Source organism: Hyaloscypha bicolor (assembly GCF_002865645.1).
Source record: "Hyaloscypha bicolor E unplaced genomic scaffold K444scaffold_56, whole genome shotgun sequence".
Taxonomy (NCBI): Eukaryota; Fungi; Ascomycota; class Leotiomycetes; order Helotiales; family Hyaloscyphaceae; genus Hyaloscypha; species Hyaloscypha bicolor.
In genome coordinates this window covers 2,935,382-2,963,072 of record NW_020194558.1, presented here as the reverse complement: position 1 = coordinate 2,963,072, position 27,691 = coordinate 2,935,382, and the positions used below count along the sequence as shown (strand labels likewise).

At 26.8% G+C, this 27,691-nt stretch overlaps 4 protein-coding genes across 4 annotated transcripts; 1 reads left to right on the top strand and 3 right to left on the bottom strand.

Moving 5' to 3' along the window:
* Positions 1-18,894: 18,894 nt before the first annotated feature.
* K444DRAFT_380095 (uncharacterized protein) lies at positions 18,895-21,127 on the bottom strand. Its single transcript, XM_024872337.1, has 3 exons — positions 20,966-21,127; positions 19,705-20,871; positions 18,895-19,639 (listed from the first exon to the last, which is right to left on the bottom strand). The coding sequence occupies exons 2-3, from the start codon at positions 20,864-20,866 to the stop codon at positions 19,008-19,010; spliced, it is 1,794 nt and encodes a 597-aa protein (XP_024738719.1). The 5' UTR covers positions 20,867-20,871; positions 20,966-21,127; the 3' UTR covers positions 18,895-19,007.
* On the bottom strand, positions 20,908-21,737 carry K444DRAFT_642715 (uncharacterized protein; the record flags this gene model as incomplete). Its single annotated transcript, XM_024884772.1, has 3 exons — positions 20,908-21,194; positions 21,315-21,528; positions 21,621-21,737. 3 exons carry the CDS (start codon positions 21,735-21,737, stop codon positions 20,908-20,910), a joined length of 618 nt encoding a protein of 205 aa, XP_024738718.1.
* Positions 21,738-22,257: 520 nt separating this feature from the next.
* K444DRAFT_612041 (HET-domain-containing protein) lies at positions 22,258-24,776 on the top strand. The gene has a single exon (XM_024880057.1). It carries the CDS (start codon positions 22,341-22,343, stop codon positions 24,276-24,278), a length of 1,938 nt encoding a protein of 645 aa, XP_024738717.1. The 5' UTR covers positions 22,258-22,340; the 3' UTR covers positions 24,279-24,776.
* Positions 24,481-27,126, bottom strand: K444DRAFT_642714 (MFS general substrate transporter; the record flags this gene model as incomplete). The annotated part of the gene is made up of 4 exons (XM_024884771.1): positions 24,481-24,492; positions 25,400-25,869; positions 25,905-27,029; positions 27,096-27,126. The coding sequence occupies 4 exons, from the start codon at positions 27,124-27,126 to the stop codon at positions 24,481-24,483; spliced, it is 1,638 nt and encodes a 545-aa protein (XP_024738716.1).
* Positions 27,127-27,691: the final 565 nt, after the last annotated feature.

Here is a 27,691-nt window from a genome sequence, read left to right as displayed (position 1 = left end):
TAAGTTTATAAACTATATTATTTAGAATTAATAGAATTACTTATTTACTAAAAACCTAATAATTATATAGGGCCTATAAAAGTTATTTTATAAATAAATATAATTAATTAGATTTATAACTAACTAGATATATAAAATAAAAAACAGAAATATAATTTATTTATTTAAAAACGAGTTATATAAAAAATTACTAATCTAGTCTATAAAATCTTATTTAAATAAATTATTATAAACCCGTATATTAATTCGTAATAATAACTAATAAAGCTAGATCTAGATCTATATTTACTATAAGCAGGCCCGTATTATATTAACTTATAAATTATATAAAACTATTAGTAAAATCTAAATAAAGTTTCTTTTAAGAATTATAAATATCTTTCTAAAGAAAATATTATTTATTATTAATTATAAATTAATTATTAGCTAATATATTACCTTAAAATAATACTTATACTATATAAATATCTCGTTTTAAATAATTAGATTTATAAATAATTTATTAAACTTAAATAAAATCCGGAACTAGAAATAAAATATATATTTATTCGAGAAAGAAAAAGCTATAATATCTATTAATACTATATATAGAATTACTTTACTTTAGCTATAATAATAGTAATAAAGAGTTTTATAAAAAAAAATATTTTACTAGTATTATTCGGGCTTTATAAATAGAAATAAATAGTTTATAAATTATTTATAATTATCTAAAAATAAAAATACTAGTTTATATTTAGCTAGGCTTATATTATAATTACTAATAATATTTTATAAATATAATTAATCTATAAATTAGTTATATAATAGCTTATAATCTAATTAAAGATATTTTTTTAGATAAAACAAGATTTATAAATATTTATTAAAGATTTATAAAACTAAAACCAAATAAAAAGTAGCTATAATTATAATAAAAATTAATAAAAAGTAGTAAAAAATTAATTAACGAGTTATAAACTAGCTTATAGGCTAAATTATTATAAAAATACTTTTTATATTAGTTTTAGATTACTTATATATTTATAATTAGCTATTAGTAAATATTTATAAAAAAGAATATTTATAAATTATAGCTAATTATTAATAAAATAGCCTTATTAAAATATTAGAACTATTTCTAATTATTTTCTATTAAACTATAAATAATATAAATAATATAATATATAAGATAATAAATATCTTTAATTAAATAAAGCTTATTAAAGAATTATAAACTATATATAATTATTAATAAAAGCTATAAATAGAATTATTTATTTAAACCCGAATTATAATAATAAATATAACTAATATTATATTTTTATTTATAGTACTTTTATATTCGGGTTTTAATAACTTATATAAAATATTATAGAAACTTATAATATAAATACTAATAGCTATTCTTATATATTATATTATATTTAAAAAAGGCTATTAAAATTAAACGAGTATTTATAGCTTTATTTATAATTTATTTAAATAAGAAATTAGTTATAAAGCAGATTATATATTATTTAAAAAAAGTAAATTATAAAATATTAAACTAAGAGAAATTTCTAATATATTAAATATTTAAATAAATATTAGAAAGCTTTTATAAGACTTATATATTAAGTCTAAAAATACTAGATAATTTTATTATTTATTCCTAAAATAATAATAGTTATATAATCTATTCTTTTATAAATATATTTAATTATTTATATAAATATATAAACTTTAATATTAATATATAAGCGGAATTTCTAAAAGAAATATAAGTTATATAAAATAATCTAATAATTATTATAAATAATTTCCTAATTTAGAAAGCCTAATTTATAAACTATAAATATATAGTTATTATTTTAGTATTAATATTCGAAATATCTATTTTTATAAATAATTATTAGTTTACTAGTAATATATAGTACTATTATATATTTATAAAATACTATTTATATAAGATTAATAAAGTTATTATTCTAGAAGTAGGAATTATAATATTATAGTATTAATATATAATTCCTAAATCTATTAAGCCTAAAGAAGTCTAATCTACTAGTCAAATTACTAATAAGATACGAGGTTATATAACTATATCTTATATCCTATATTCTATTACTTATATCCTATTACTTATATCCCGTATCTCATATCTCATAACTATATATATAACTCTTAAAGAAATAGCTATACTAATACTAGAAACTTTCTAAAAAACGCGAAAAATAATATTTTTCTCTAATTATATACAAATTCCCTAATCTGGTCTAGTATTAGATTTCCCAAATATTTTATATATCTATATTATTTCTGAGGTTTTAGTTATATACTAAAGACTATAGCTTTTTATATATAACTTCTCTTCTTATAATATTCTTCTATCCTATATATTTATTTCCTGCCCTATTTATACTTAATCTATTTCTCTATATCTAATTATATAGTATTTATATTAATTAGATACTTAAAAGTATTTATTAGCTTTAATTTCGTTATGAAATTAGCAGGATTCGATTTTTTCTTAATCTATTTAACTTCTATAATCTCTTATTATTTATATATCTAGTAGAAATATATTATATTAATTATTAGACGCTTTTCTCGAATAGTTCCTAATTTAATAAGGCATTTATATAATAATTTCGAATCTATATAAACTACTAGTAATAGTTCTATTTCTAGTATTCTATTAATTATAGATTTAACTAAAGTACTTATATTAAAGCCATAAGCCATATTATAGAGTTCTAAAGCTAGAATACTTCTAGTAATTCTCTTATATTTAGTAGAGAACTAGTAGATAATATTAGTATATCTAGTTCTATTTACTAGAACTAGAATATATCTAATTTAGGAAAAGAGATCTCTATTATTTATAAATAAAGCATTTATAAAAATAATTAAATATAAGAACTTCTTTACTAGCTTTATAAATCTTAGTTCTTTAGTAATATTCTTAATCTATTATTAAATACATTTATTAAGTGCCTTTATATTAGTTTCCGAGAATTTAATAGCTTAAATAGTAATTAATAAGTTATATAAAGCTTCTAGTTAATAGACTAATATAATATATATTTCTTTAGTATACTAGGTAATATATTAGTTCTTAATAGAAAGATCTTAATAAATAGTACCCCTATTACTTATAGTAATAGTATTCTTTATAGAAATAATTCAGAGGTTTTTATACTAGTATTCTTATATAAAAGTAATTCTAGTAATACCTATATAAATAATACCTTTATTAAACTTGAGATTATAATTAATAATAAGGCATTTATATTTCTTAGCTAAAAACTTAGCCTTATAAAGCTTTAGTTATTCTGTTTTTATAAAATTATTAGTTCTAATAAATAAGGTATTATTAGTTTAAAGGCTAATAATTCTAAAGAATTACTTATTATAGAAAAGGCAAGAGTTATAAGTTAATTATTTTATAAAAAGCTTATTAATATAATAGGAATAGTAAGTCTTAAACTAGTAGTTCCTAGCTTCCGGTATACTATATAGTAGTTTTATAATCTTTAGAACCGAATTATTATTTAGATTTAGCTCTTTAGTAAGCTTATAAGGTAAATTAATATAAAAATTATAATTAAATAAAATTATTAATTAGATATAAGCTTGCGAGATATTATATAAATATAGTTTTATAATATTTATTATTATAGTAGTAATACTAAGAATAATTCTCTGGCTAATATATTAAATAGTAAATAATTATATTAATACTATATATTTCTTATTATTATTATAAGCCTAAATAACTAGTCTCGATTTCTTAAACTTTCTTTTTATATTTTTATTTTTAATCTTATTAATAAACCAGGAATTAAAGATATGTATTTTCTTTAGTATCTGAAATCTAGAAGTAACCTTAAATATACTCTTTTTTAGAAGGCTAGTAACTTTAACTTAATAAGAGTTCTTATATAAGTTATTATCCTATAGAAATACTATAAAATCCGGGTTCTTATAAGAATATCCTTTACTATACTTTAGTAAAATAGCAGGAATAGTAAGAGGAATTATATCTATATTACTTTTAGTCTTACTATAAAGTTCAGAAATAGGTTTAGGTTCGGGGCTATTAGTAATAACCTTAATATTTCTTATATAAAAGAGTTTTATAGAAATTAAATAAAAGGTAGTATTACTATATAATAGAGCTAGTATATAGTTCTTTTTATTAATAGCTAGTAGCTTATATAGTTTATTCTAATTACTAGATTAACTAGTATTTTCTTTATATTATATAAGAATATCTAAATTTAAGAGAAGTTTATAAATATTAGTAATACTAGAACTATTTTGGATATTTAGAGTATTCGTAATTTGGTATTTAGCTTAAAGCTTCTGAATTTCTACTATTACCTTCTTAAATACTACTAATTATTATAATATAGTTAGTAATAAGATATTATATTTAGTTATTTAAGATAAAGTATTATAAATCAAGAAAGTTAAAATAATACTATTAGGTCTAACGGAATTATTAATAGCTTTAAAGGTTATTTAGAGTATAATATCCTTATTAATTCTATTAATTTTGGCTATAATAATAAGGTAAGTATATTAAATTAGGCTATAGTAATATTTTATAATTCTAACGGAATTATAAGCTTCTATAGAAATGATTTTAACCTTAGTTCCTATAGTATTTATAAGCTAAGTAAACTTCTTATTAGTAAACTACTTTCCGGTATTTACTATAATCTAATTAGAAAAGCCTAAATAAGTATTAATCTAATATTATTTTAAGGCATTCCAAATATATAATATACTAATATTTTAAAGCTATTAGCCCGCTTAATATCTAGTACTTTTATTAATAATATAGAATATAAGCTTATTAAAAATATAGAAAATATTAATAATAATAGAATAATTAAAGCTAGTATTATTTCTTAGGTTAAACTTAAATTATTCCGGTAATTATTTAAATTTCTAATATTACTTATAGTATTTTATAAGGTACTTAAAGGCTTTTATATTAATATTATAGCCTGTTTATTCTAGTATATTTCGGAGCTTACTAATAAATAAATAACTAAAATAATAATATAGATATTATAATTTAATCTTTATAAAAAGGTAAAAGTTATAAGTAAAGAATTCGGAAATAAAGCTTTATAAAGTAATATTTTAAAGCAAGAAAGAATATCTAAAATATTATATTATAGGTATAAAGTATTTAATAAAAATAATAAGATAATTAGTAAGATTATTAAAATAGACTTCTAGCTTATCTATATTAGCTAAGTTAAATAAAAATAGAGTTCTTATAAATATAATATAAAATTATACTTGCCTAATTAGTATTCTTACTATTATAGATCTAATAGAGAATATAGATCTAATACTAAACTAGATATTAACTTAATCTTTAGTAATTTTATTAAGTTAGATATTACTATTAGTTTACTATAAAGCTTGAAATTAGTTAGAACTAGTAATTAAGAATCTGGAAGCTCTAGTATTAATTATAACTTTATAAAAGTAGTATATATTATATTTTAATATATTATTAATTATAAATATCTAGATATTTTCTATTTATTTAATAGGTTTCAAGATATAGTTTTTACCTATTATCTAGTATATAAAGGAAAGAGAAATAAGGTTATTTATAAGGGTATTAGTTATAGGAATAATAGAAATAGGGGCTATAAAAGTAGTTAGAAAGCTTTTAATAAAAGTAAAATAGGAATTAGAATAATATTTCTTTCTTTTATTTATTTCTACTAATAAGGCTTTAAAAGTATTACTTACTAGTTTATTCTTATTATTCTTATTATTTTTTTCTCTTTCGAATTTAGTAATATACTATATATAAGTACTATTAAAGCATTTATTAAAGTTACGGGTATTTCGGGATCTAAATTAGTAAATATTTCTATTTTTAAATTAAGTTTTCTTAATCTCTTATTTCTCTAATATATGTTTTTATAAATAGTATTTGGGTCTCTTATATATAAAATACGACTTTAGAGTATAATTATTATAATTACGGGATTTAAAGTAATTATTACGGGTTCTAAAGTTATAGCTAGGTTTATATTAATAATTTCCGAATAAGTAGTAATTTAAAGAGTTTTGAGAATAGTATTATTAATTAGTAAAAAGGATCTTAGTATTAATTTATTATTTTTTCTTATAAGTAATAATAAATAATTAGAGCTTATTAATAAGTTAGCCGAGATTAGGAAAAGAATCCGAAACTATATATTAGTATACTAGTATATCTTAATAAGAAGTAATAATCTTATTATATAAGAATTTAGTATTTTATAAAACAGGTACTAGTTTATATTATAATTTATATAGGTTATTAATTAGTAACTAGATAAGCTTAAATATTGTTTTTTTAGAATATTAAGCTATTATAGTTACTATTATAATAGTATTCTATTTATCTAAGTTTTAATATTAGAAATTAGGGCTCTTAAAAAAGCTATAAATATTTATATAAGCCTTTTTATATATATATTAAAAGAGCTAGTTATTATAAAAGTAATTTTATACTAGTTCCTTTAATATAATAGGGAAAGCTCTTATTAATACCTTTTATAAAAGCTCTATATATTAGTAGATATTAAGGAAAATAGTAAGTTTTTAGTTAAAACTATTATTAGTTCTATTATATTTCTATATCTTAGTATATATCTTTACTATTTCTCTAATTAGCTTTATAATAAGAGAGCTAGCTAAAGGGCTATTTAGAGATAATAAAGGTAATAGGAGATTATTAGCTTTAGCTTTCTATAGTCTAGTATTAATAGAAATAGTTATAGATAATAAAGAAATAATAGGTTATAAGGAAATATAAGTAATAATTAGTTTAATATATTAATTTCTTATAATACTATTATTTAGAAATATATATAATAAGGTAATAGGGCCTGCTTTAAGGTTTTATCTAGTAATAATAATATTATTAATAGTCTAGATATATTACTTTTCTTTTTAAATAGTATTAAGTAGAGACTATATAATAGTAAAGTAATTATAGTTATATTTAATATAAATATTATTATATTATAAAGTAGCTTATAATTAGTATAGTATATATTAATCTAGTTAATTAAATATCTCGAGATTAAAATTACTAAAATCCTCTTTAAATAATTTCTAAAGATTCTTATTAGTTAACTTCTTTATCTTATACTAGAATAATCTAGTATTAAGATAATCTAGGATTTTCTTATAATTAGAGCTAGCTAAGTTAATACTATTCTTCTATTTCTTTATTTATTTATATTTATCTTAAAGATTTATTATCTCGAATCCTTAGGACTAAGCTCTCTCTAGTATATATATATAATTTATAGTAAGAGGAATTTGAGAATAAAGTAATTTATAATAGGGTTTAGTAATAAAAGTATCTAGATACCTGATTTAGATATTAGACACCTAGTTTAAATATCTAATTAAGATATTAGATATCTAGTTAAGATACTAGATATTTCAGATATCTAGAAATATTATAGGTATTAAAATAAATATTTTATTCTTAAATATTTTATCTATAATAAGAAATTTAGAAAGTGAAATATTATAATTCCGGGAAAATCTAAAGCTTAAAGAACTTAATTTAATAGTAAAATTAAAGTAGTAATTAAAGAGCTTTAAAAGTATATATAGGATATATATTCCGGAAAAAGAGTCTTATAAATACGAGTATTATATAAGTAGAAAAGATAATTTCTAAGAAAGTAGTCTTGGGGCCAAAAGAAATTAGTTTTAAAGAATAATAAAAGTTAAATAAATAAATAATTAAAAGACTAATTACTTATTAATTAGTAAGAACTAGAGTTTTCTTTCTTAGGCTATTAAATACTTTTTTATAAAGTTAATAGATAATTCTTTTCTTTAATATAGTTAGATTAATATTACTAAGGGCTATTAGATACTTTTTTTAGTATAACTATTCTATTTCTAATCTATAAGTACTAACTAATTAGTATTAGTTTACTAGTAATATATAATACTATTATATATTTATAAAATACTATTTATATAAGATTAATAAAGTTATTATTCTAGAAGTAGGAATTATAGTATTATAATATTAATATATAATTCCTAAATCTATTAAGCCTAAAAAAGTTTAGTTTATTAGTTAAGTTATTAATAGAATATAAGATTATATAACTATATCTTATATTTTATATTTTATTACCTATATCTTATTATTTATATCTTATATCTTATATCTCGTAACTATATATATAATTTCTAAAAAAAATAGCTATACTAATAATAATTATTATAGCTATAAATATTTTAGAAAACCTTTTCTAATATATAAGTAAAATTATAAGTATTTTATAAATTATATATAAGGCTTTTAAATTATTATTAAAGCTATATAGCCTGTAAAATATCTAGCTAATTATTATAATTATAAGTTTATTTATAGAATCTTATAACGAGTTTAGAAACTTAATATAAATAACTTTATTAATTAAATTAGAAATTAAAAAAAAAATTCCTAAGAAATAAAAGTAAATATATATATAAAAGACTATGTTTTTAATATTTAATTATATAAATATAGCCTATATATTATCTGAAAAAATAGTTTTTAAAATATATAAAAAGCTTTTATATTTTTAGAATAAAAACTTAATAAAAGAAATTCAAATAATTATTTATTTATTATTTATTTAAAAAATAATCTATAATCTCAGGCTAATATAAATTAGTTATAAAAATAATAAAAATAATAAAAAAACTTAATTTACTAAAATATTATATAATAGCTATTAAGTTTTAAAAGAACTATTATATAAAATAATTACTATTTATAAAGCTTAATAAAAAATATAAAAATAACTAATATTATTTATATAAGTATTCTTATAAATTAAAGTATTTATAAAACTTATATATATATATTTTTATAAATATTTTACTAATAGAAATAAAATTAATTAAATAATATATTATTAAAAAAAATAACTAATATAAAAAAACAGAAAAAAAACTAGGTAAATATTAGTTTATTAGTAATATATAATATTATTATATAGGTATAGAAGTACTATTTATATAAGATTAGTAAAGTTATTATTTAGAAGTAAGAATTATAGTATTATAATATTAATATATAATTTCTAAATTTACTAAGCCTAAAAGAGTCTAGTTTACTAATTGAATTACTAATAAGATATAAGATTATATAACTATATCCCGTATTCTATATTCTATTACCTATATTCTATTACCTATATCTCGTATCTTATATCTTATATTCTATTACCTATATTTTATTACTTATATCCCGTATCTCGTATCTCGTAACTATATATATAACTCTTAAAAAAATAGCTATACTAATACTAAAAACTCTCTAAAAACGCAAAAAATAGTATCTTTCTCTAATTATATATAAATTCCCTAATCCGGCCTAGTATTAGATTTCCTAAATATTTTATATATTTATATTACTTCTAAAGTTTTAGTTATATATTAAAGGCTATAGTCTTTTATATATAATTTCTCTTCCTATAATATTCTCTTATCCTATATATCTATTTTTTGTCTTATTTATATTTAATCTATTTCTTTATATCTAATTATATAATATTCGTATTAATTAGGTACTTAAAGGTATTTATTAGCTTCGATTTTATTATAAAATCGGCAGGATTTAATTTTCCTTTAATTTATTTAACTTCCGTAATTTCTTATTATTTATATATCTAATAAAGATATATTATATTAATTATTAGGTATTTCTCTTAAGTAATATCTAATTTAATAAGGCATTTATATAATAACTTCGAATTCGTATAAATAACTAGTAATAGTTCTATTTCTAGTATTCTATTAATTATAAATTTAACTAAAGTACCTATATTAAAACTATAAGCCATATTATAGAGTTCTAAAGCTAAAATACTTCTAGTAACTTTCTTGTATTTAGTAAAGAACTAGTAAATAATATTAGTATATCTAGTTCTATTTACTAGAACTAGAATATATTTAATTTAGGAGAAAAGATCTCTATTATTTATAAATAAAGTATTTATAAAAATAATTAAATATAAGAATTTCTTTACTAGCTTTATAAATCTTAGTTCTCTAGTAATATTCTTAATTTGCTATTAAATATACTTATTAAGTGCCTTTATATTAGTTTCCGAGAATTTAATAGCTTAAGTAGTAATTAATAAGTTATATAAAGCTTCTAGTTAATAGACTAATATAATATATACTTCTTTTATATATTAGATAATATATTAGTTCTTAATAAAAAGATTTTAATAAATAGTATTCCTATTATTTATAGTAATAATATTCTTTATAGAAATGGTTTAGAGGTTCTTATATTAGTATTTCTATATAAAAGTAATTCTAGTAATATTTATATAAATAATACCTCTATTAAATTTGAGATTATAATTAAAAGTAAGAGATTTATATTTCTTAGCCAAGAACTTAGTCTTATAAAACTTTAGTTATTTTATTTTTATAAAATTATTAGTTCTAATAAATAAAGTATTATTAGTTTAAAAGCTAATAATTCTAAAGAATTACTTGCTATAAAGTAAATAAGAGTTATAAATTAACTATTTTATAGAGAGTTTATTAATATAATAGGAATAGTAAGTCTTAAACTAGTAGTTCCTAGCTTCTAATATATTATATAGTAATTTTATAACTTTTAAAATAGAATTATTCTTTAGATTTAGCTCTCTAGTAAGCTTATAGAATAAGTTAATATAAAAATTATAATTAAGTAAAATTATTAATTAGATATAAACTTATAAGATATTATATAAATATAATTCTATAATATCTATTATTATAATAATAATACTAAGAATAATTCTTTAGCTAATATATTAGATAATAAATAATTATATTAATATTATATATTTCTTACTATTATTATAAGCTTAAATAACTAGTTTTAATTTCTTAAGCTCTTTTTCTATATTCTTATTCTTAATCTCATTAATAAACCGGAAGCTAAAAATATATATTTCCTTTAGTATCTGAGATCTAGAAATAATCTCAAATATACTTTTTTCTAGGAAGCTAATAACTTTAACTTAATAGGAATTCTTATATAGTTTATTATCCTATAGAAATACTATAATATCCGGGGTCTTATAAGGGCATCCTCTATTATACTTTAGTAAAATAGCAAGAGGAATTATAGCTATATTATCTTTAGTCTTATTATTAGGTTTAGAAATAGGTTTAGGTTCGGAGCTATTAGTAATAACCTTAATATTTCTTATATAAAAGGGCTTTATAAAGGTTAAATAGAAAATAATATTACTATATAATAGAGCTAGTATATAGTTCTTTCTATTAATAGTTACTAGCTTATATAATTTATTCTAATTACTAGATTAACTAGTATTTCCTTTATACTAAATAAGAATATTCGAATTTAGAAATAGTTTATAAATATTAGTAATACTAGAACTATTTCGGGTATTTAAAATATTCGTAATTTAATATCTAGCTTAAAGCTTCTGAATTTTTACTATTACTTTCTTAAGTATTACTAATTACTATAATATAGTAAGTAATAGGGTATTATATTTAGTTATTCGAGATAAAGTACTATAAACTAAAGAGTTAAAATAATATTATTAGGTCTTATAAAGTTATTAATAGCCTTAAAAGCTATTTGAAATATAATATCCTTATTAATTCTATTAATTTTAGCTATAATAATAAGATAGGTATATTAGATTAGGCTATAGTAATATTCTATAATTCTAATAAAGTTATAAGCTTTTATAGAAATAAACTTAACTTTAGTTCCTATAGTATTTATAAGCTAAGTAAATTTCTTACTAGTAAACTACTTTCCGGTATTTACTATAATCTAATTAGAAGGGCCTAAATAGTTATTAATCTAGTATTATTTAAATATATTTCAGGTATATATTATACTAATATTCTAAAGCTATTAGCTGGCTTAATATCGAGTACCTTTATTAATAATATAAAATATAGGCTTACCGGAAATATAGAAAATATTAATAATAATAAAGTAATTAAAGCTAATATTATTTCTTAGATTAAACTTAAATTATTTTAGTAATTAGCTATATTTCTAGTATTACTTATAATACTTTATAAAATACTTAAGGGCTTTTATATTAATATTATAGCCTATTTATTCTAATATATTTCGGAGTTTACTAATAAATAAATAACTAAAATAATAGTATAGATATTATAATTCGACTTTTATAAAAAAGCAGAAGTTATAAATAAAGAATTCGGAAATAAAGCCTTATAATATAATATTCCAAAATAGAAAAGAATATCCGAAATATTATATTATAAATATATATTTTCTAATAAAAGTAATAAGATAATTAGTAAGATTATTAAAGTAAATTCCTAGCTTATTTATATTAGCTAAACTAAGTAAAAATAAAGTCTTTAAAAGTATAATATAGAATTATACTTACCTAATTAGTATACTTACTATTATAGATCTAATAGAAGATATAAATCTAATACTAAACTAGATATTAACTTGATTTTTAATAGTTTTATTAAGTTTAATACTATTATTAGTTTACTAGAAAGCTTGGAATTAGTTAGAACTAGTAATTAAGTATCTAGAGGCTTTAGTATTAATTATAACTTTATAAAAGTAATAAGTATTATATCTTAATATACTATTAATTATAAAAGTCTAGGCATTTTCTATTAAGGGTTTAATAGGTTCTAAGATATAATTTTCGCCTATTATCTAGTATATAAGAAAAAGAGAAATAAGGTTATTTATAAGAGTATTAGCTATAGTTATTAGTAGAATAGGAGTAGTAAAAGCGGCTAAAAAGCTCTTAACTAAAGTAAAATAGAAATCTGGGTAATATTTCTCTTTTTTATTTATTTCTGCTAATAAAGCCTTAAAAGCATTATTTACTAGTTTATTCTTATTACTTTTATTATTCTTTTTATTTTTAGCTTTAGTAATATACTATATATAAGTATTACTAAAGCATTTATTAAAGTTATAAGTATTTCGGAATCTAAACTAATAGATATTTCTATTCCTAAATTAAGCTTTCTTAGCCTCTTATTTCTCTAGTATATACTTCTATAAATAGTATTTGGGTTTCTTATATATAAAACACGACTTTAGAATATAATTATTATAATTATAGGACTTAAAATAATTATTATAGGTTTCGAAGTTATAGCTAGATTTATATTAATAATTTCCGGAGAGATAATAGCTTAGAGAATTCTAAGAATAATATTATTAATTAGTAAAAAAGGTTTCGGAATTAATTTATTATTTGTTCTTATATATAATAATAAATAACTAGAGCTTATTAATAAGCTAGCCGAGATTCGTAAAAGAGTCTAAAATTATATATTTATATATTCGGAAGCCTTAATAAGAAATAATAATCTTATTATAAAGAAATTTAATATTTTATAAATTAGATATAAAACTATATTATAGTTAATATAGTTTATTAATTAGTAATTAAATAGTTTCAAATATTATTTTTTCCGGAAATTTAGCTATTATAAAAACTAATATAATAGTATTTTACTTATCTAAATTTCGATATTTAAATTCAGGGCCTTTAAAAAAGCTATAAATATTAATATAAGCCTCTTTATATATATATTAAAAGAGCTAGTTATTATAGAAATAGTCTTAAGCTAGTTTCTTTAGTATAGTAGAAAAAGCTTATATTAGTACCTTTTATAAAAGCTTTATATATTAGTAAATATTAAGGAAAATAATAAGTTTATAATTAAAATTATTATTAGATCTATTATACTTTTACTTTTTAATATAGATCTTAATAACTTCTCTAATAAGTCTTATAATTAAAGGAAATTAGAGATTATTCGGATATAGTTATAGTAATAGTAATAATAGGAATATATTATTTACTTTTAGAGCTTCTATATTAGTATATAAATCTAGTAAAAATATAAGATATAATAGTAAAGAAAATAAAATAAAAAGTAATAATAGATTCTAGGTACTTGTTTTTTATAAAAGTAATAAAGCCTAATAAAATTAGTTCCTTAATAAGGTCTAGTCTAGCTACTAATATATCCTTATTTAATTATATATACTATTTATTTTCTTTTATAATAATATATAGAATATCTATAATAATATTAGTACTATTATTCTATTATATAAATATATTACTATACTAAAGAATTTTATATAGATATAATATCTCCGGAAGTTCGAATTTATTAAAGTTCCCTTAATAAGTAAAGTTTTTAAAGTTATATCTAAATAGTTCCTAAAGATTATTATTAATTATTTTATAGAAAATATATTAAAATAGTTTAGTATCTAAGAACTTAGTTATTTTATCTGCCTTAGTAAAATTTAGATTAATCTCATATTTCTATTTTCTTACTAATTCCTTGAAATTATTATTATTTATAGAATAATCGAATTAGATAGATTTAATAAAGAAATTATTTACTATAGTATATTTTACTATTATATATTCTATAGGCTTATATCTAGTTCGAGATATAATAGTTTATAAGAAGAATAGATTCATAAAAAGAAAAGTAATTTATAAGATAAGTAGTTTATAATAGGTATTATATTTAAGGTAAAAATTTCGTTTATAATAAGAAATTTAGGAAGTGAAATTTAAGAAGTAAAATATTGAGATTCCGAGAAAACTTAATAGTTCTAAAACTTAAGAGCCCTAGAAATTTAAAAGAAAGTAGTTTTTAAAAGGGTTTTATAGGAATTAAATAGAAATAGAATAGAATAGTTAAATAGCTAATTGTTTTAGTATTTAGTAAGATTAAGTATTTTTCCTGCCTATATAACCGAATTATAGGTAATAGAACTAATAGATATTTCTTTTTTTAATATAGTATAATTAGGCCTTAGTAAGATTAAGTATTTTTCCTATTTATATAACTAAATTATAAGTAATAGGATTAATAGTTATTCTTTCTTTAACTAAAATAATGGCTTTATTCCTAAATAACCAAATTTTAGATAAGTATAGCTTAATTCTTCCTAATTTATAAATACTAACTAATTACTATTAGTTTACTAATAATATATAATATTATTATATAGATATAAAAGTACTATTTATATAAGGTTAGTAAAATTATTATTTAGAAATAAGAATTATAATATTATAGTATTAATATATAATTCCTAAATCTATTAAGCCTAAAGGAGTCTAGTTTACTAGTCAAGTTACTAATAGAATACGAGATTATATAATTATATCTTATATCTTATATCTTATTATTTATATCCTATTACTTATATCTTATATTTCATATCCCGTAACTATATATATAACTTCTAAAGAAATAGCTATATTAATAATAAATATAGAAATAATACTAATAAAAAACCTACTATTTTAGTTATATTTATAAATAAGTTCTATTATAGTTTTATAATTATAAATTATAATACTAGTTCGAATTATTATATAAAAAAATATATATAATAAAAAAATATATATAATAAAAAAATATATATAATAAAAAAATATATATAATAAAAAAATATATATAATAAAAAAATATATATAATAAAGTAATATATATATTATATATATTTATATCCTGTTTTATAAATTATAAATATTATATTATAATAGCTTATATTTATATATTTATCTGAAATAAAAGCTATAATCTGATTATTTATTAGAAAATTCTTATAATAATAATTAGTATTTAATTCGAAAATTAAATATATTTATAAATAAAATAAAATCCGGAAATCGATTTACTAGCTTATAAAATATTTGCAGGCTATTTTATAGATTATAATAAATAAATAATAATTTGTAAATATATTTATAAGCTATAAAAAAACTATATAATTTAAATAAAAGAAATTAATAGCCTATATATTAATTATAAAAAATAGATTATAAAAAAAGCTATATAAAAGAGAATTTAATATATAAAGCAGGCTATAATAGATTTTATAAATAAAAGAGCTTATTATAAATTTAAAAGTATTAGATCCTATAAAAAATTAATTTATATATTCTTTTTATATTTAATTAATATAAAAGTAAAAATATAATTATATATTTAAATATTTAAATATTTGCCTAAAAGGCCTAATAAAATTAATTATTATTTATAAAAAAGTAAAAGAAATATAAAAAAGGCTTATAAATTAAAAGAAGTATTATATTATTCTTTTTATAATAAGACTTAAAATAATTATTTATATAACTAAAATAAAAGACTTTATAAGCTATATAATAATCTATAAATAAACCAGTTATATATATAAGAACTAGCCGAAAATATAAAAAAAAGCTAAAAGGCTATATAATAAATAAATTTATAAAAAGATCTTTTAATATATTTACTAGAATTATAATAAATAATTAATAAATCCGTTACTAATACTATAGGGCTAATTCGTTTATAGAAATATTTATTTATTATTATTATTATTATTATTATTAGGAAATAAAAAGAATATTTGAATTGAGTTTTTATAAAATAAAATATTACTAAATATAATTAGTAATATTTTGGGCCTATTAATTAATTAATTAAACCAGAAAAAGAAAGGAAATATAAATTTAATAATAATAGCAAGTTTTATATAGTTTAGCTTATTTTATAATAAAATTAGAAGCAGGCCGGTTTTACTTATAAGAAATATAAAAGCAGAAAGAATCTATAATAATAATAAAAAGAAAAAGAAAAAAATATATAAAGCCAGGTTTTTTTTTCTTAGTACTTTCTATAAAGCTACTAGCTTTAGATTTTTTCCTAAGCTTTAAAAAATTATAATAAAAGCCTTTTATATCTCAAAACTATTAAAATATAAAAAAAGGCATTTAAGTTTCTTTTTTATAATTCTAAACTTAGTTTTAAGAATTTAAATATAATTATATTCTAATATATAATTTTTTAAAAAAAGAAATTCTAGTATTTCTTATATAACTAGTTTTTTTTAAGAAATTCCGAGAGCTAATTATTTGAAGTAATCCGAATATAAAATAATATAAAAGAGAATATATTTATTATTTTATATAATTTAATTTAATTAAAAATATTTTATTTTTAAAGAATTAATATATATATATATTATATATAAAACTAGTAATAAATTCATAAATTTATATTTCCTTATTATAATTTAAGTATTAAAAGTATTTATATAATTTATTAATATAATAAAAAGCCTCTTATTATAAAAGATTATTAAATTAAAAATATTTAATTATTTAATTATATAGTTTTTTATATAATTAAATATTAGTATTTTATAAAATAATTAATAAAATATAGGCTTTTAAGATTTAATTTATTTAAGTTTAGTAAAATTAAATTAAATATAATATTTGCTTTTTTAGGCCTTAATTTATTTCTTTTAATATAATATTATTTTTTAATATTATTTATATAAATTATATTTTATTTTATATTAATAATTCTTTTATTTTCTTTATATTTATAATAGTACTAACTAGAGTTATATAAAGTAGCTATTATATAACTAGTTTTATTTAGCTAGCTAGTATTTTAGTAATTTTAATTAGTATTTCTCTTCTTTTATTTCTTACTTTTTCTTCTCTTTAGCTTAGTATTTTTAATATATAAGATTCTTAATATCACGATACCGGGCTCTGGGCTTGGAAAGCAAAGTAGAGTGGCTCTTAATCCGAGGATTCTAAACTAAGGAAGGAAGCTCGTATATACAGGAGCTTTGGTATTCTAAATACTAGCCAGCCGTATGCGTTATCGCATGATTACGTAATGCTAAATTTACTAGTGGAGCGGCAGAGCGTAACACTTAAAACTTTAAGTCTTTAATTATTACTTTAATTCTGCTATTATAATACTTAAGAACTTGATTTATTTTTTATTTTTTTATAATAACTTATATATCTCGCCTTAATTATAATTATATTATTTTCTTATATTATATTTTTTTTATAGCTATTAACTTTTTTAATAAATATATTAACTTATTTAATTATTATAATTACTTTACTCGATTTAAATTATAATAATAACTTAAATAGGAATTAATTTTTTTAAATTCTTTTATTTAATTACTCTTTCTTTTTTAAAATTAAAATTAAAATCCTCAATTATACTTTTATTTATTTTATACTTCGCCTTTTTAATTCTTAATTTTGTTATATTACATTTACTTTAATAAGCCCTTTATAAAAGCGAGTATTATTTAATAAAACTAGTAATATTATTTTATTTTATTAAAGTTCTTTTTTAAATAATTTAATTTAATTCGAATATTTAATAATAAAAAGGCTTTATAATTTTAACTAATTAAATAAAAGCTTTTTATAACTATATTAATATATAAGGAAATTAATTTAAGTAATAGCGAGTTTATTTCTTTATATATATTATAATTAATTAAAAAAGTAATTCTTTACTTAAGTAATTTCTTTTAATTATATTTCATTAAAATCCTTGAATTTACTATTACTAATATTCTTTTATTTCTTTAATTACTATTATATTAATTAACATATAAGTATAAGTTTATTTAAATAGCTTATTTTTTATATTTATTATATAATAAAACTTAACTAGTCTTAAAAATATTTTATAATTTTTTAAGGAATTATAAGCTATTAGTAAAATAAGTTTATTTCTCTTATTTATTAAAAAATATATTATATAAGTAAAAGGCTTTTTTAAGTAATATTTTTAATATAAATAAAGGAAATTATTTATAAGAAATATATAACTTTATCTTATCTAACTGAACGAATTTAAGTTCCTCTAGAATCGAATATTAACTTTAATTTTCTTATTAAAATATAGTTGAGCCAAAATAAACCGCCTTGATTTGTTATAATTTATTGTTATGGAAAAAGTCTAGAGAGATATCTGGGATAACTTACTGCAACCTAGAAAATAAATTAGAAATGGTGCAGAACTTATACGAACCGAACAAAGAATTTATTGCCATTAAAACCCATGCAAAACATCAAAGCGATCTTGAATTTCGATAGATAAGATTCAAAGAGCGTGAAAATGAATATCTTGCTACTTTTCTAGAGTTACAGGACGATGCACCAGGTATCGCCTGGTGCACCCTTCTGCCAAGTCTGCTGAATCACACATGAAAAGCAGCAATCTCTTCCCCGGAGCATGACCGGTGGATATCCACATCCTTCAGCTGTGCTTTGACAAGCCATTGAAAGCAGAGCCCGCCATCGGGCGGTAGGATCGCAAGCAGTCAAGCAAATTATTATGTCTGATCCTCCAAGATCCTTCATATCTTTGCAATCCCCGAATCCAGACACAGCTATAACTCCCGGTTCGAGAACAACCTTCTCACCAAGTCGTGGGTGATGCTGGCAAGGCTTGGATCTCTGAGTTCTCCAAAGAGCTTTTGCAAGCTCGTTGTAGCCAGTTCGCCGAATGATGTTTGGAGTACTTGAACTATCAGAGACACCGCCATCCACGGTCTGTACTCTAATACTGACAACAAAGTTGTCCTCGCGCTCGCCTACAAGAGGGGTTCCGCAAGTAACGGTTGCAGCACAGGAGAGTGCAACGGATTCTCCGGGGCTTGCCTCTAGTTTCCAAATCAAATGGTCGCGGACCTGATTAGGGCCATCGATCACTCGATGTTTCCAGACACCGTTTCGGCACGGGACTCCTTTTTTGATGGCAAGGAACCCTGGATCTGAGAAATGTCAGCAAACAAGGGATATAAAACATGACTCTGCCAAGAAATTTGGTTCCCAATACCTATATAACTCGGATCAGCATCGCCAAAGGTATTCAAGAAAATACTCCATCCGCGTGCACTTATTAAACTGGTCGTCTCGAAAGAGGTTTCCGTTGTATGGCCGATGGTGAGTTGTACTATTACTTCAAACCAAACGTCACTTTTGATCTGAAGTGGCTTAGACCCATCCCACGTCGCTATTTGCTTCAATAGATCAGTGCCAGATAGTAGGTGAGGAAACTGACACAGAGGCAAGCCGGAAGCCGCGTGGAGATCGGTAACGTGTGCAAACGCGAGGATCAAGGTGCTAAGCTGCATTGCAATTTGGCGAAACCTCGGCCATTCTGTTGCAGAACCTGCAGCCTCTGATGGCATACGGGCGCCTCTTTCCGGCCAGCCTTGAATCATCGCCGAGATTACTTCAGGTATTGGAAGCTCAGACACAGGTCGCTCAGAGTACTTAACCACGTATTGGTCTACTTTCTTCCGCATGAGTTTCAAGTCACCGAAGAGTAAGGTGGCTGCCTCGTAAATACGAGTTTTGGAAACTTCGTACGGCAAGAGGGAGCATGCTTCATCCCGTACACTTCGATCTTCAATATCAACACCCTCAGAGACAGTGTCCGACAAAGGACTTACTGCGGCGGAAGCAGTAGAGGGAGCGTCATTGCTTGAAACACTAAGTACCTTTGATATGCAGATAGCAAATGCCGTTGCTATATGTGCCATCTCTGTAATCACCTTTTCTTTGCCGTCCTCTAGCGAGACCTCTGCGTTGAAGATTTTACTTCCATACCCGCATGCAGGGGTCTTAAAAGTAGCATCAATTACATCTTCGTCGGGCTCTTCTACCATCGTAAATAATCTTTCCTTACCTGAACTTTCAAGAAGAGTGATCGTTGGAAGGCTGCGCCTCATAGTAGGTTCACCCGATGGTAAGAAGCTTTCCTGGACCTTACTGCGAACATCGATAATGATAACTTCAGACGAACCAAAGTGGTACTCCACAATTTCTCCGCTATCGTGTAATCTCACCAAGATTGGTAAGCCTAGAATATGATGTGCCCATGTGATGATGCTGCAAACGCCACGGTCCGTCTCTAAGTGTATGAGGCGTTCCTCGGGGAAATGCTGGACTAGGGGTAGCATACTGAGTAAGCCTCTGAATATTACAGAAGGCATTGCTTCTAATCTAATTTTAGACGTTATTTTCGTACTTGTTCTTAGGGCGAAGAGTCGTGGGATGCTTGCGTAAAGAGTGTGACACGGGGCATAACGTACATGGCCTTTCCAGAGATTCCAAGTGTTGCACCAACAGCCAGAAGAACGTTTTGCCAGTTGAAAGATGAAGTCTGATCTTCACATGCTTGTAAAAAGCCTCGAATACCGTCTCGGCTTGGAGTCGGTCTTACAGCTCGTCCTTCTGGAACATGTTGAGCTTGTTTCTCGAAATGATACGCGATGGCTGCAGCAAGCGAGCTTTTCTCATGAACACAGAGCAGAAACGAACCTAAAAGTGTCAGAATAATTGAAATTCCAAAAGAAAGATGTTGAAGTAGAATGAGTAGTAATCATTGGAATAATATTTATCCTTCTGCACCCATGAAGGATTAATAAGATTTCAACGAACATTGTAACACCATTGAGAAATACGTGTCTTGTGTAAGAGCTCGGATAACAGTCGGTCCTGGACCATCACACAAGGCTATTCCTTCACAAAGTTTTTGTGGGGGCTTTGCTTTTGAGACGACGGTGCGAAAAGTTGAAGCCATTTGCCTGGTAATACGTGATTGCCCAAAAAGCTCGGCAAGATCTTCTTCGACGACGATATCTGATCCAGAACTCTGAAAATGTTAGAGAAATGACAAATCTCCATCTCATTGACGCAATAGAGTTTGATCAAAGAAAACTTGGAAATATAAAAGTTGAGCCTTACCTGAAGATCTCTTGCAAGGCTCATCGCAGCCTCGTACGTTTTCCCAGCGGCCGCTGAACCCATAGGTATGAGCTTTGTGAGCTCAAGGGACAGCGAGAATTGACTCTGAAACGGCATTTTTATGTGCCTACATCAACGTAAAAGTGATTTGGAAATATTTTTTTGCTCGTAGTGATGTGTTGTCTCACCGATATGTCTGCTGCCTGAGACATAGCTAACTCGTAAACGGGTTCACCTGACAAAGGCTCACATCCCTCAACGGCCCAAAGCGCGATTTCGCCCTAACGCAACAAATCGAGGAAATAAAGTCAATAATCATGATCAGGGACTCCACTATAATAACTCTGGGAGTTTTTAGAATTTTCTAAGCACTTTGAAAAAATCACAAATTTTTGGTGTTCCGATAGGAATAAGTGGGCCTTTGGTACGACCGTCTCTTACGATGGTAGTTAGAGTTTGTGGCTAGAAGAGCGGGGTAACTTTGTGATTGGTAGGAAGGGAGAATGGGCTGCAATGGTGTTTGTGGCGGAGGCGGAGTAACTCGTAAGCCATGCAGCGGGCTACAGCGGACGCAGGGGAATTGCCTACACGGGATTTCTCGTCACATCAACTTCAGATCGCAAGCGTTTCAATCGAGGTCGGAGCTCTGCATACTTTGGAACTCACAGCCTTTCAATCGAGCTTGGCAGCCTCCGCACTTTGGAAATTTGATCTCTCATTATGAGCAAGTTAGTGAAGTGCCTGCGAAGCCGCAATCCGCGCACACAAGTCGCCCATCATGTTCACAATCAAAGCCCCGCTGGAGCGGAAGCACGAGTTTTCACATACCGAGAACTTAATCATGATGGGAATCATATTCGCCTCCTTCGTATTCTGCCAAGGAATGCGAAGTCACGAAAGGCTCACGGAGATAACTCGAGCGAGCTCTACTGCGAACTGTTTCACGAAGACCTCGATCAATATCCGTCATATAAAGCACTGTCATACACCTGGGGGAGCGAGTCCGATCCCAAGCACACGATATACCTTAACGGATTTCAGTTTGAAGTGAGGGATAATCTTTGGCACGCTTTGAACCGATTCCAATCCGATTATGCCGAGCTGGTCGTATGGATTGATGCTATCTGTATTAATCAGTCGATTGGTAGAGAGAGAAACCACCAGGTTGCCAAGATGAAGACGATTTATGAGAAAGCGACTGAAGTTATCGTCTGGCTTGGGCCAAGCTATCAGGATAGCGACCTAGCAATCCAGCTTGTGCGGGAGCTCTACCAACACCGCAACTCGACAAGATGGATCACTAAACGTTTTTCGAAACCTGATATAAGAGAGAAGTTATTGAGTCTCTGGAATGTTCTTAGTCGCGATTACTGGGGAAGGATCTGGATTGTCCAGGAGCTCACGGTTGCGAAAAGGATCGTCTTCTATTGCGGCGGAAATTCGTTAAAAGCAAAGCATTTATATACTGTCCAACAACTCTTCCGTCGAATGTTAGAACTCGATGGGTTTTCTAGAGACTTGCTATGCGATGTTTTACCAGGGAACGCGTACGCTAGATCCCGCCTTCTCGATGGCGGAATACAAGCAATGTCCTACTGGAAGCAGGAGCTAGTCTCTATCCGACCGAGTTTCTATAACTATTTACTTCACCACTTTAAGAGACAGGCATCGGATCCGAGAGACATGATTTATGGACTGGCAGCACTGGCAAATGAGACTAGTAACTATAAAGTTGTGGTCGACTATAATTTATCACCAAAGGTCGTGTTTACTAATTTCGCCCAACTGGAAATCGAGACTTCTAGGAAGCTGGATATTATTACTCGGCTTGTTCCTGGCCGAAATTTATATAATTTGCCGTCATGGGTTCCAGATTGGTCGATGGCTGCCAGGTCTCCTTCGCATTTTTTTCTCCATAATGTTATTCGACCAGAGTTCTGGTATTGTTCTGCGGGTCAAACTAAAGCAGTTGCTCGCTTTATTGGGGACGGGATGATCTTTAAAGGAGTTAATATTGGCTATATTGAACTTCTTGGTGCACGGAGCGGAATGGTCAATTACTGGGACATATTCCATGGCACCAGAGCACTCCTCAAATTGTGGGAGCTTATTGCCAGAATGGACAAAACATCAAGTGCAGATCATGAAGCCTTTATTCGGGTTCTGATTATCAATAGGGTAGAGAAAAGGAACCTTGGACTTAGAACTAAGTCCGAGTTTCTCTTGGGAATTTTGGGTTATCTTTCTTTGCTTGTGTCGGGTTCGAATCTGGCCAAACCTGAGACGTCTATTCTCCTTAGCTACTGGAAATCCTATTTAGCTCTGGAGAAGAAAGACAACGCGGCTATTACAGAGGATGTCGTGGAAGCGGATGCTATGAGTGTTATGCGACCCTGGATAGATCTTATTTTAATAAGGATCTGGGATCGCCGCTTTTTCATTAGCTCATCGAAAGCAATGGGTCTCGCGTCCCAAGAAGTGATAGAGGGCGATATTATATGCATTCCACTAGGGTGTTGCCACCCTGTGATCCTTCGAAAAGTCGAAGATCACTATATCAATCTCGGTGAAGCATACGTCGATGGATACATGTATGGCGAGGCGATGGGGATGCTAGAAAGAGAGGAGCTGAAGCTGGAGGACTTCGAGTTGCAATGAAATAAATATCTATTGGACACCAGCTAACAATTCCGGCATGTTTGGAAGAGAGCACAAGTTCCATTGCTATGCCCGTCTCCCATCCATCAGGACAGACACACCTGTCATCGTCCACCAACTACCACATCTCACGCACTGCCACTTGCATCCACCCCCTTCTTTCAAAGATACCCACGAATCACACAGCACTGTGATCCAGACATTATACCTCAGCCTCAACAAAATATATCAACGAATTCAGGAAAACGATCTTCAAAACCATATTTCCCGCGGCAGATCTCGGCCATGGCTCCGTCCTCGGTATCAGAAGAACAAGGCAGACATGTAGCAAAGCAGCACCATAGCTAGGACTGTACATCTTGATCAGAAATTGAGCGGTATTCAGTGTTGCGTTGCCTTTATCTGTGATAAAATGGCAATTAGGATGCGCCATTAGCTGAATACAATGCTTTCTGGAGATGACCTTTTCTGATCTGACCATGGATAAACCACGCTTACCCCTATCTTGTCGTGGCTGTCCCCTAACCATTCTAGGGTTGACGCACGAAACAGCCTGGAGGAGACATCGCACCATTCTGATCGGAGAAAAAACAGGTATTAAAAGAGTGAGGGTGATGGCAATAGTGATTGGGAAGACATTTAAATAGATTAGGGGAGCTTGATGGCGTTTTAGAGAAACTTCTAAGAAAGCCAAAAGACAGAGTTTGGAATAAAAGGGCAAGATAACACTGAAGAGTCACCGAGATTTAGAGAAGTTGTGGTGTTGGTGGAACTTGAGAATAGGGAAGCGTCCTTGCTCACAAGTCTGAATTTTGGTAGATGTTTCAATTTATCGATCAATACGCTGTACATCACCCTTCGACCTTCCCCAGACCCAATCCTGCAAACCCAGGATACGTTATCGGATCCTCATAATACGTACCACCCAACTTGCCCCTCAGCAGTCGATATATCTCTTCCATTGCCGTGACCAGGCGCAGCGTCCCTATCCCCTCAATTCATCATCATCCATCATGATTAAATACCGCGCTACTCCTTTTCCTGAACCCTACACCGGCTACTCTCCACGGCATCCTCATTCTTCTTTTTCTCCCCAACCCCCACCTCCTTCCCTTCAAGACCCCCCCCCCTTTCTTCTTCTGCTCAATCCCAAATGCCGTATTCAACTCCGTCCTCAACACAACATGCTTCTCCAAGAAGACCATAAAGAACGCTACCGCAGAGAAAGTAGCTGCAACCTGCCAAACAGTCTTCATCGCCTGAGCATAAACCTTCACAGTCTGCTCCCTCTCCTTCTTGGTTAAACTCAACAAGAAACCTTGGGACGCATATCCATAACTAGCGCCATTTACTAATGTGGCTCGAAGAGCTTCATTGTCAATCTGGGAGAGATTTTTGTTGAACTGCCCATTAAACACGATAGACGGAATCGAGATACCCCACACCCAGCCAAAGACACGGAGGAAGGCGAATGTGCCCAGCGCAGCCGCGACGTCCGATTCCGGGAGGGGTGCAAGAACGGCGGGAAGTGTAGACATCATGTGCAGCCCTATGCTCCCTGCGACTAGGAGCTGGAAACATATCCATGCCGCTTTACTTGAATGCTCATCAGAACCGATAGAAGACCGTAGGCGATGGCACCGATGGCGAAACCGGTCCAATGAATAGGGCGATAGGTGCCATATATCGTGATGAGTGCACCGGAGACCACAGAGCAGGGCACCACGAAGAGCGTGAATGGGAGGATATCGACGCCTGCTTTCAGTGGTGAGGTGGTCAGGACGCCCATGAAGTAGACAGGGAGAAAGAAAGTTGTCCATTCCAACAGCATGCCAGAAATGAAGTTGAGGATAAGGGCTGTGGAGGTGGTGCTGTTGCCGAAGATGTGTGGTGGGATGATAGGTTCTTTGCACCAGGAGGAGTATTCGAAGACGTGAAAGAGTGCCCAGCCTGCAACCCCCAGAACGAGTGGAAGTACTACTCGCCACGATGACCAGGGAAAGACGGTGCCGCCCAATATCAGGCCGAGGAGAATAGAGGTTATTGATGAGATGAAAAGGAAGCTTCCGAAGTAATCAATTCGTGCGAACGCCAATTTCCAGGATGCTTCTGGAGTGTGCCTCAGTCGGAGGAAGACGACGAGAAGGGCCAGTGTCACGGCACACACAGGTAGATTGATGTAGAACACCCAACGCCAGTTTGCCTGCGCCAATGCACCTCCGATGACCGGTCCAAGAGGGACACCGAGACCACTGCCACCCAATATCAGACCAAGGTATTTCCCCCTTTCTCTCAACGATACCAAATCACAAATGATGAGCTCCGTGAGCACCATAATGCCGCCGGAGCCTATACCCATTAAGGTGCGTCCTGCAATCAGCATCGCGATATTCGTGGCTCCACCAGCGATGCCGGAGCCCAAGGCGAAAAGGGAGACGGAGATCAACATGGGATTGCGACGCCCGAAGATGTTTGCCAGCTGACCGATGAGCGGCTGGACAGTCGTTGAGGCAAGGACGAAGCAGTTGGCTATCCAGGCGTACTTATCACCACCATGTAGTTCGTGTGAGATAGTAGGGAAGGCGGCGACGATAATGGTTGCGTCCATGGCAGAGAAAAACACGACGACGGCGAGCGAGAACATGATCATGTAGAAGCTGAGGTCATGTTTGGCGGTGATGGTTTCGTCCTCGGAAATGTCTTGTGGGCCTTCCTTTGGTGACTGGGTAGCATTCTCAGAGCTCCCCGTGACTGTGATAGACTTCTCTTGGGTATGACTCTCTGCTTGAATTTCTTGCGAAGAACGGGACGAGGGACTTTGCAACGGGTCTGCTTGGAGAGAAGCCATTTTTTTAGCGGGAGAGAAAATCGTGAGGGAATGATGAAGAGAAAAGAAACATTTTCTGGCATGACAAGTGTGAAGGTTATATATGACTGACTGAGGCGCCGCTGGGTGTCCTACCTCTGCCGCCATAAAACTAGCTTATTATTCTCACGGGGGAAGGGCTGACACTTCAGAAAAAGGGCACCAAGATACACAAAGTAATTGTGGTTGGAATAAAACCAGCTCCGAGTTCCTTCTTTGTCATCTCGCCGGCCATCGTTTCTGGGTGTGATTTGGGGTGAGACTCGAGCTGACTGGACAAGCTTATTGGATGGAAGTTACGACGGGTGTATATCCCACACATCCAAACCAAAAATTCTAAAATGAAGTGAAGGGAACTTGGAAGTGGTCTCTGCGTTGTATTAAGGAGGCTGACAAGCACAAACTTGGCAAGGCACAAGACAGTCGGTCCCGGCGTCGCAGGTGCTGTAATGCTGCCCCAAAACTCGGTGGAAGCTCCATATTAAAATGGCAACCTCCAAATGACAGATGGCTGGAGAAGCATTTTGGAAGGAAAATACCAGCTTTG

Coding starts and splice junctions, on each gene's coding strand:
- K444DRAFT_380095 (XM_024872337.1), bottom strand. CDS start 20,866: ATGCCTTCTGTAATATTCAGAGGCTTACTCAGTATGCTACCCCTAGTC. Junction 19,640..19,704: donor TGCTGATCCGAGTTATATAG/GTATTGGGAACC, acceptor GACATTTCTCAG/ATCCAGGGTTCCTTGCCATC.
- K444DRAFT_612041 (XM_024880057.1), top strand. CDS start 22,341: ATGAGCAAGTTAGTGAAGTGCCTGCGAAGCCGCAATCCGCGCACACAA.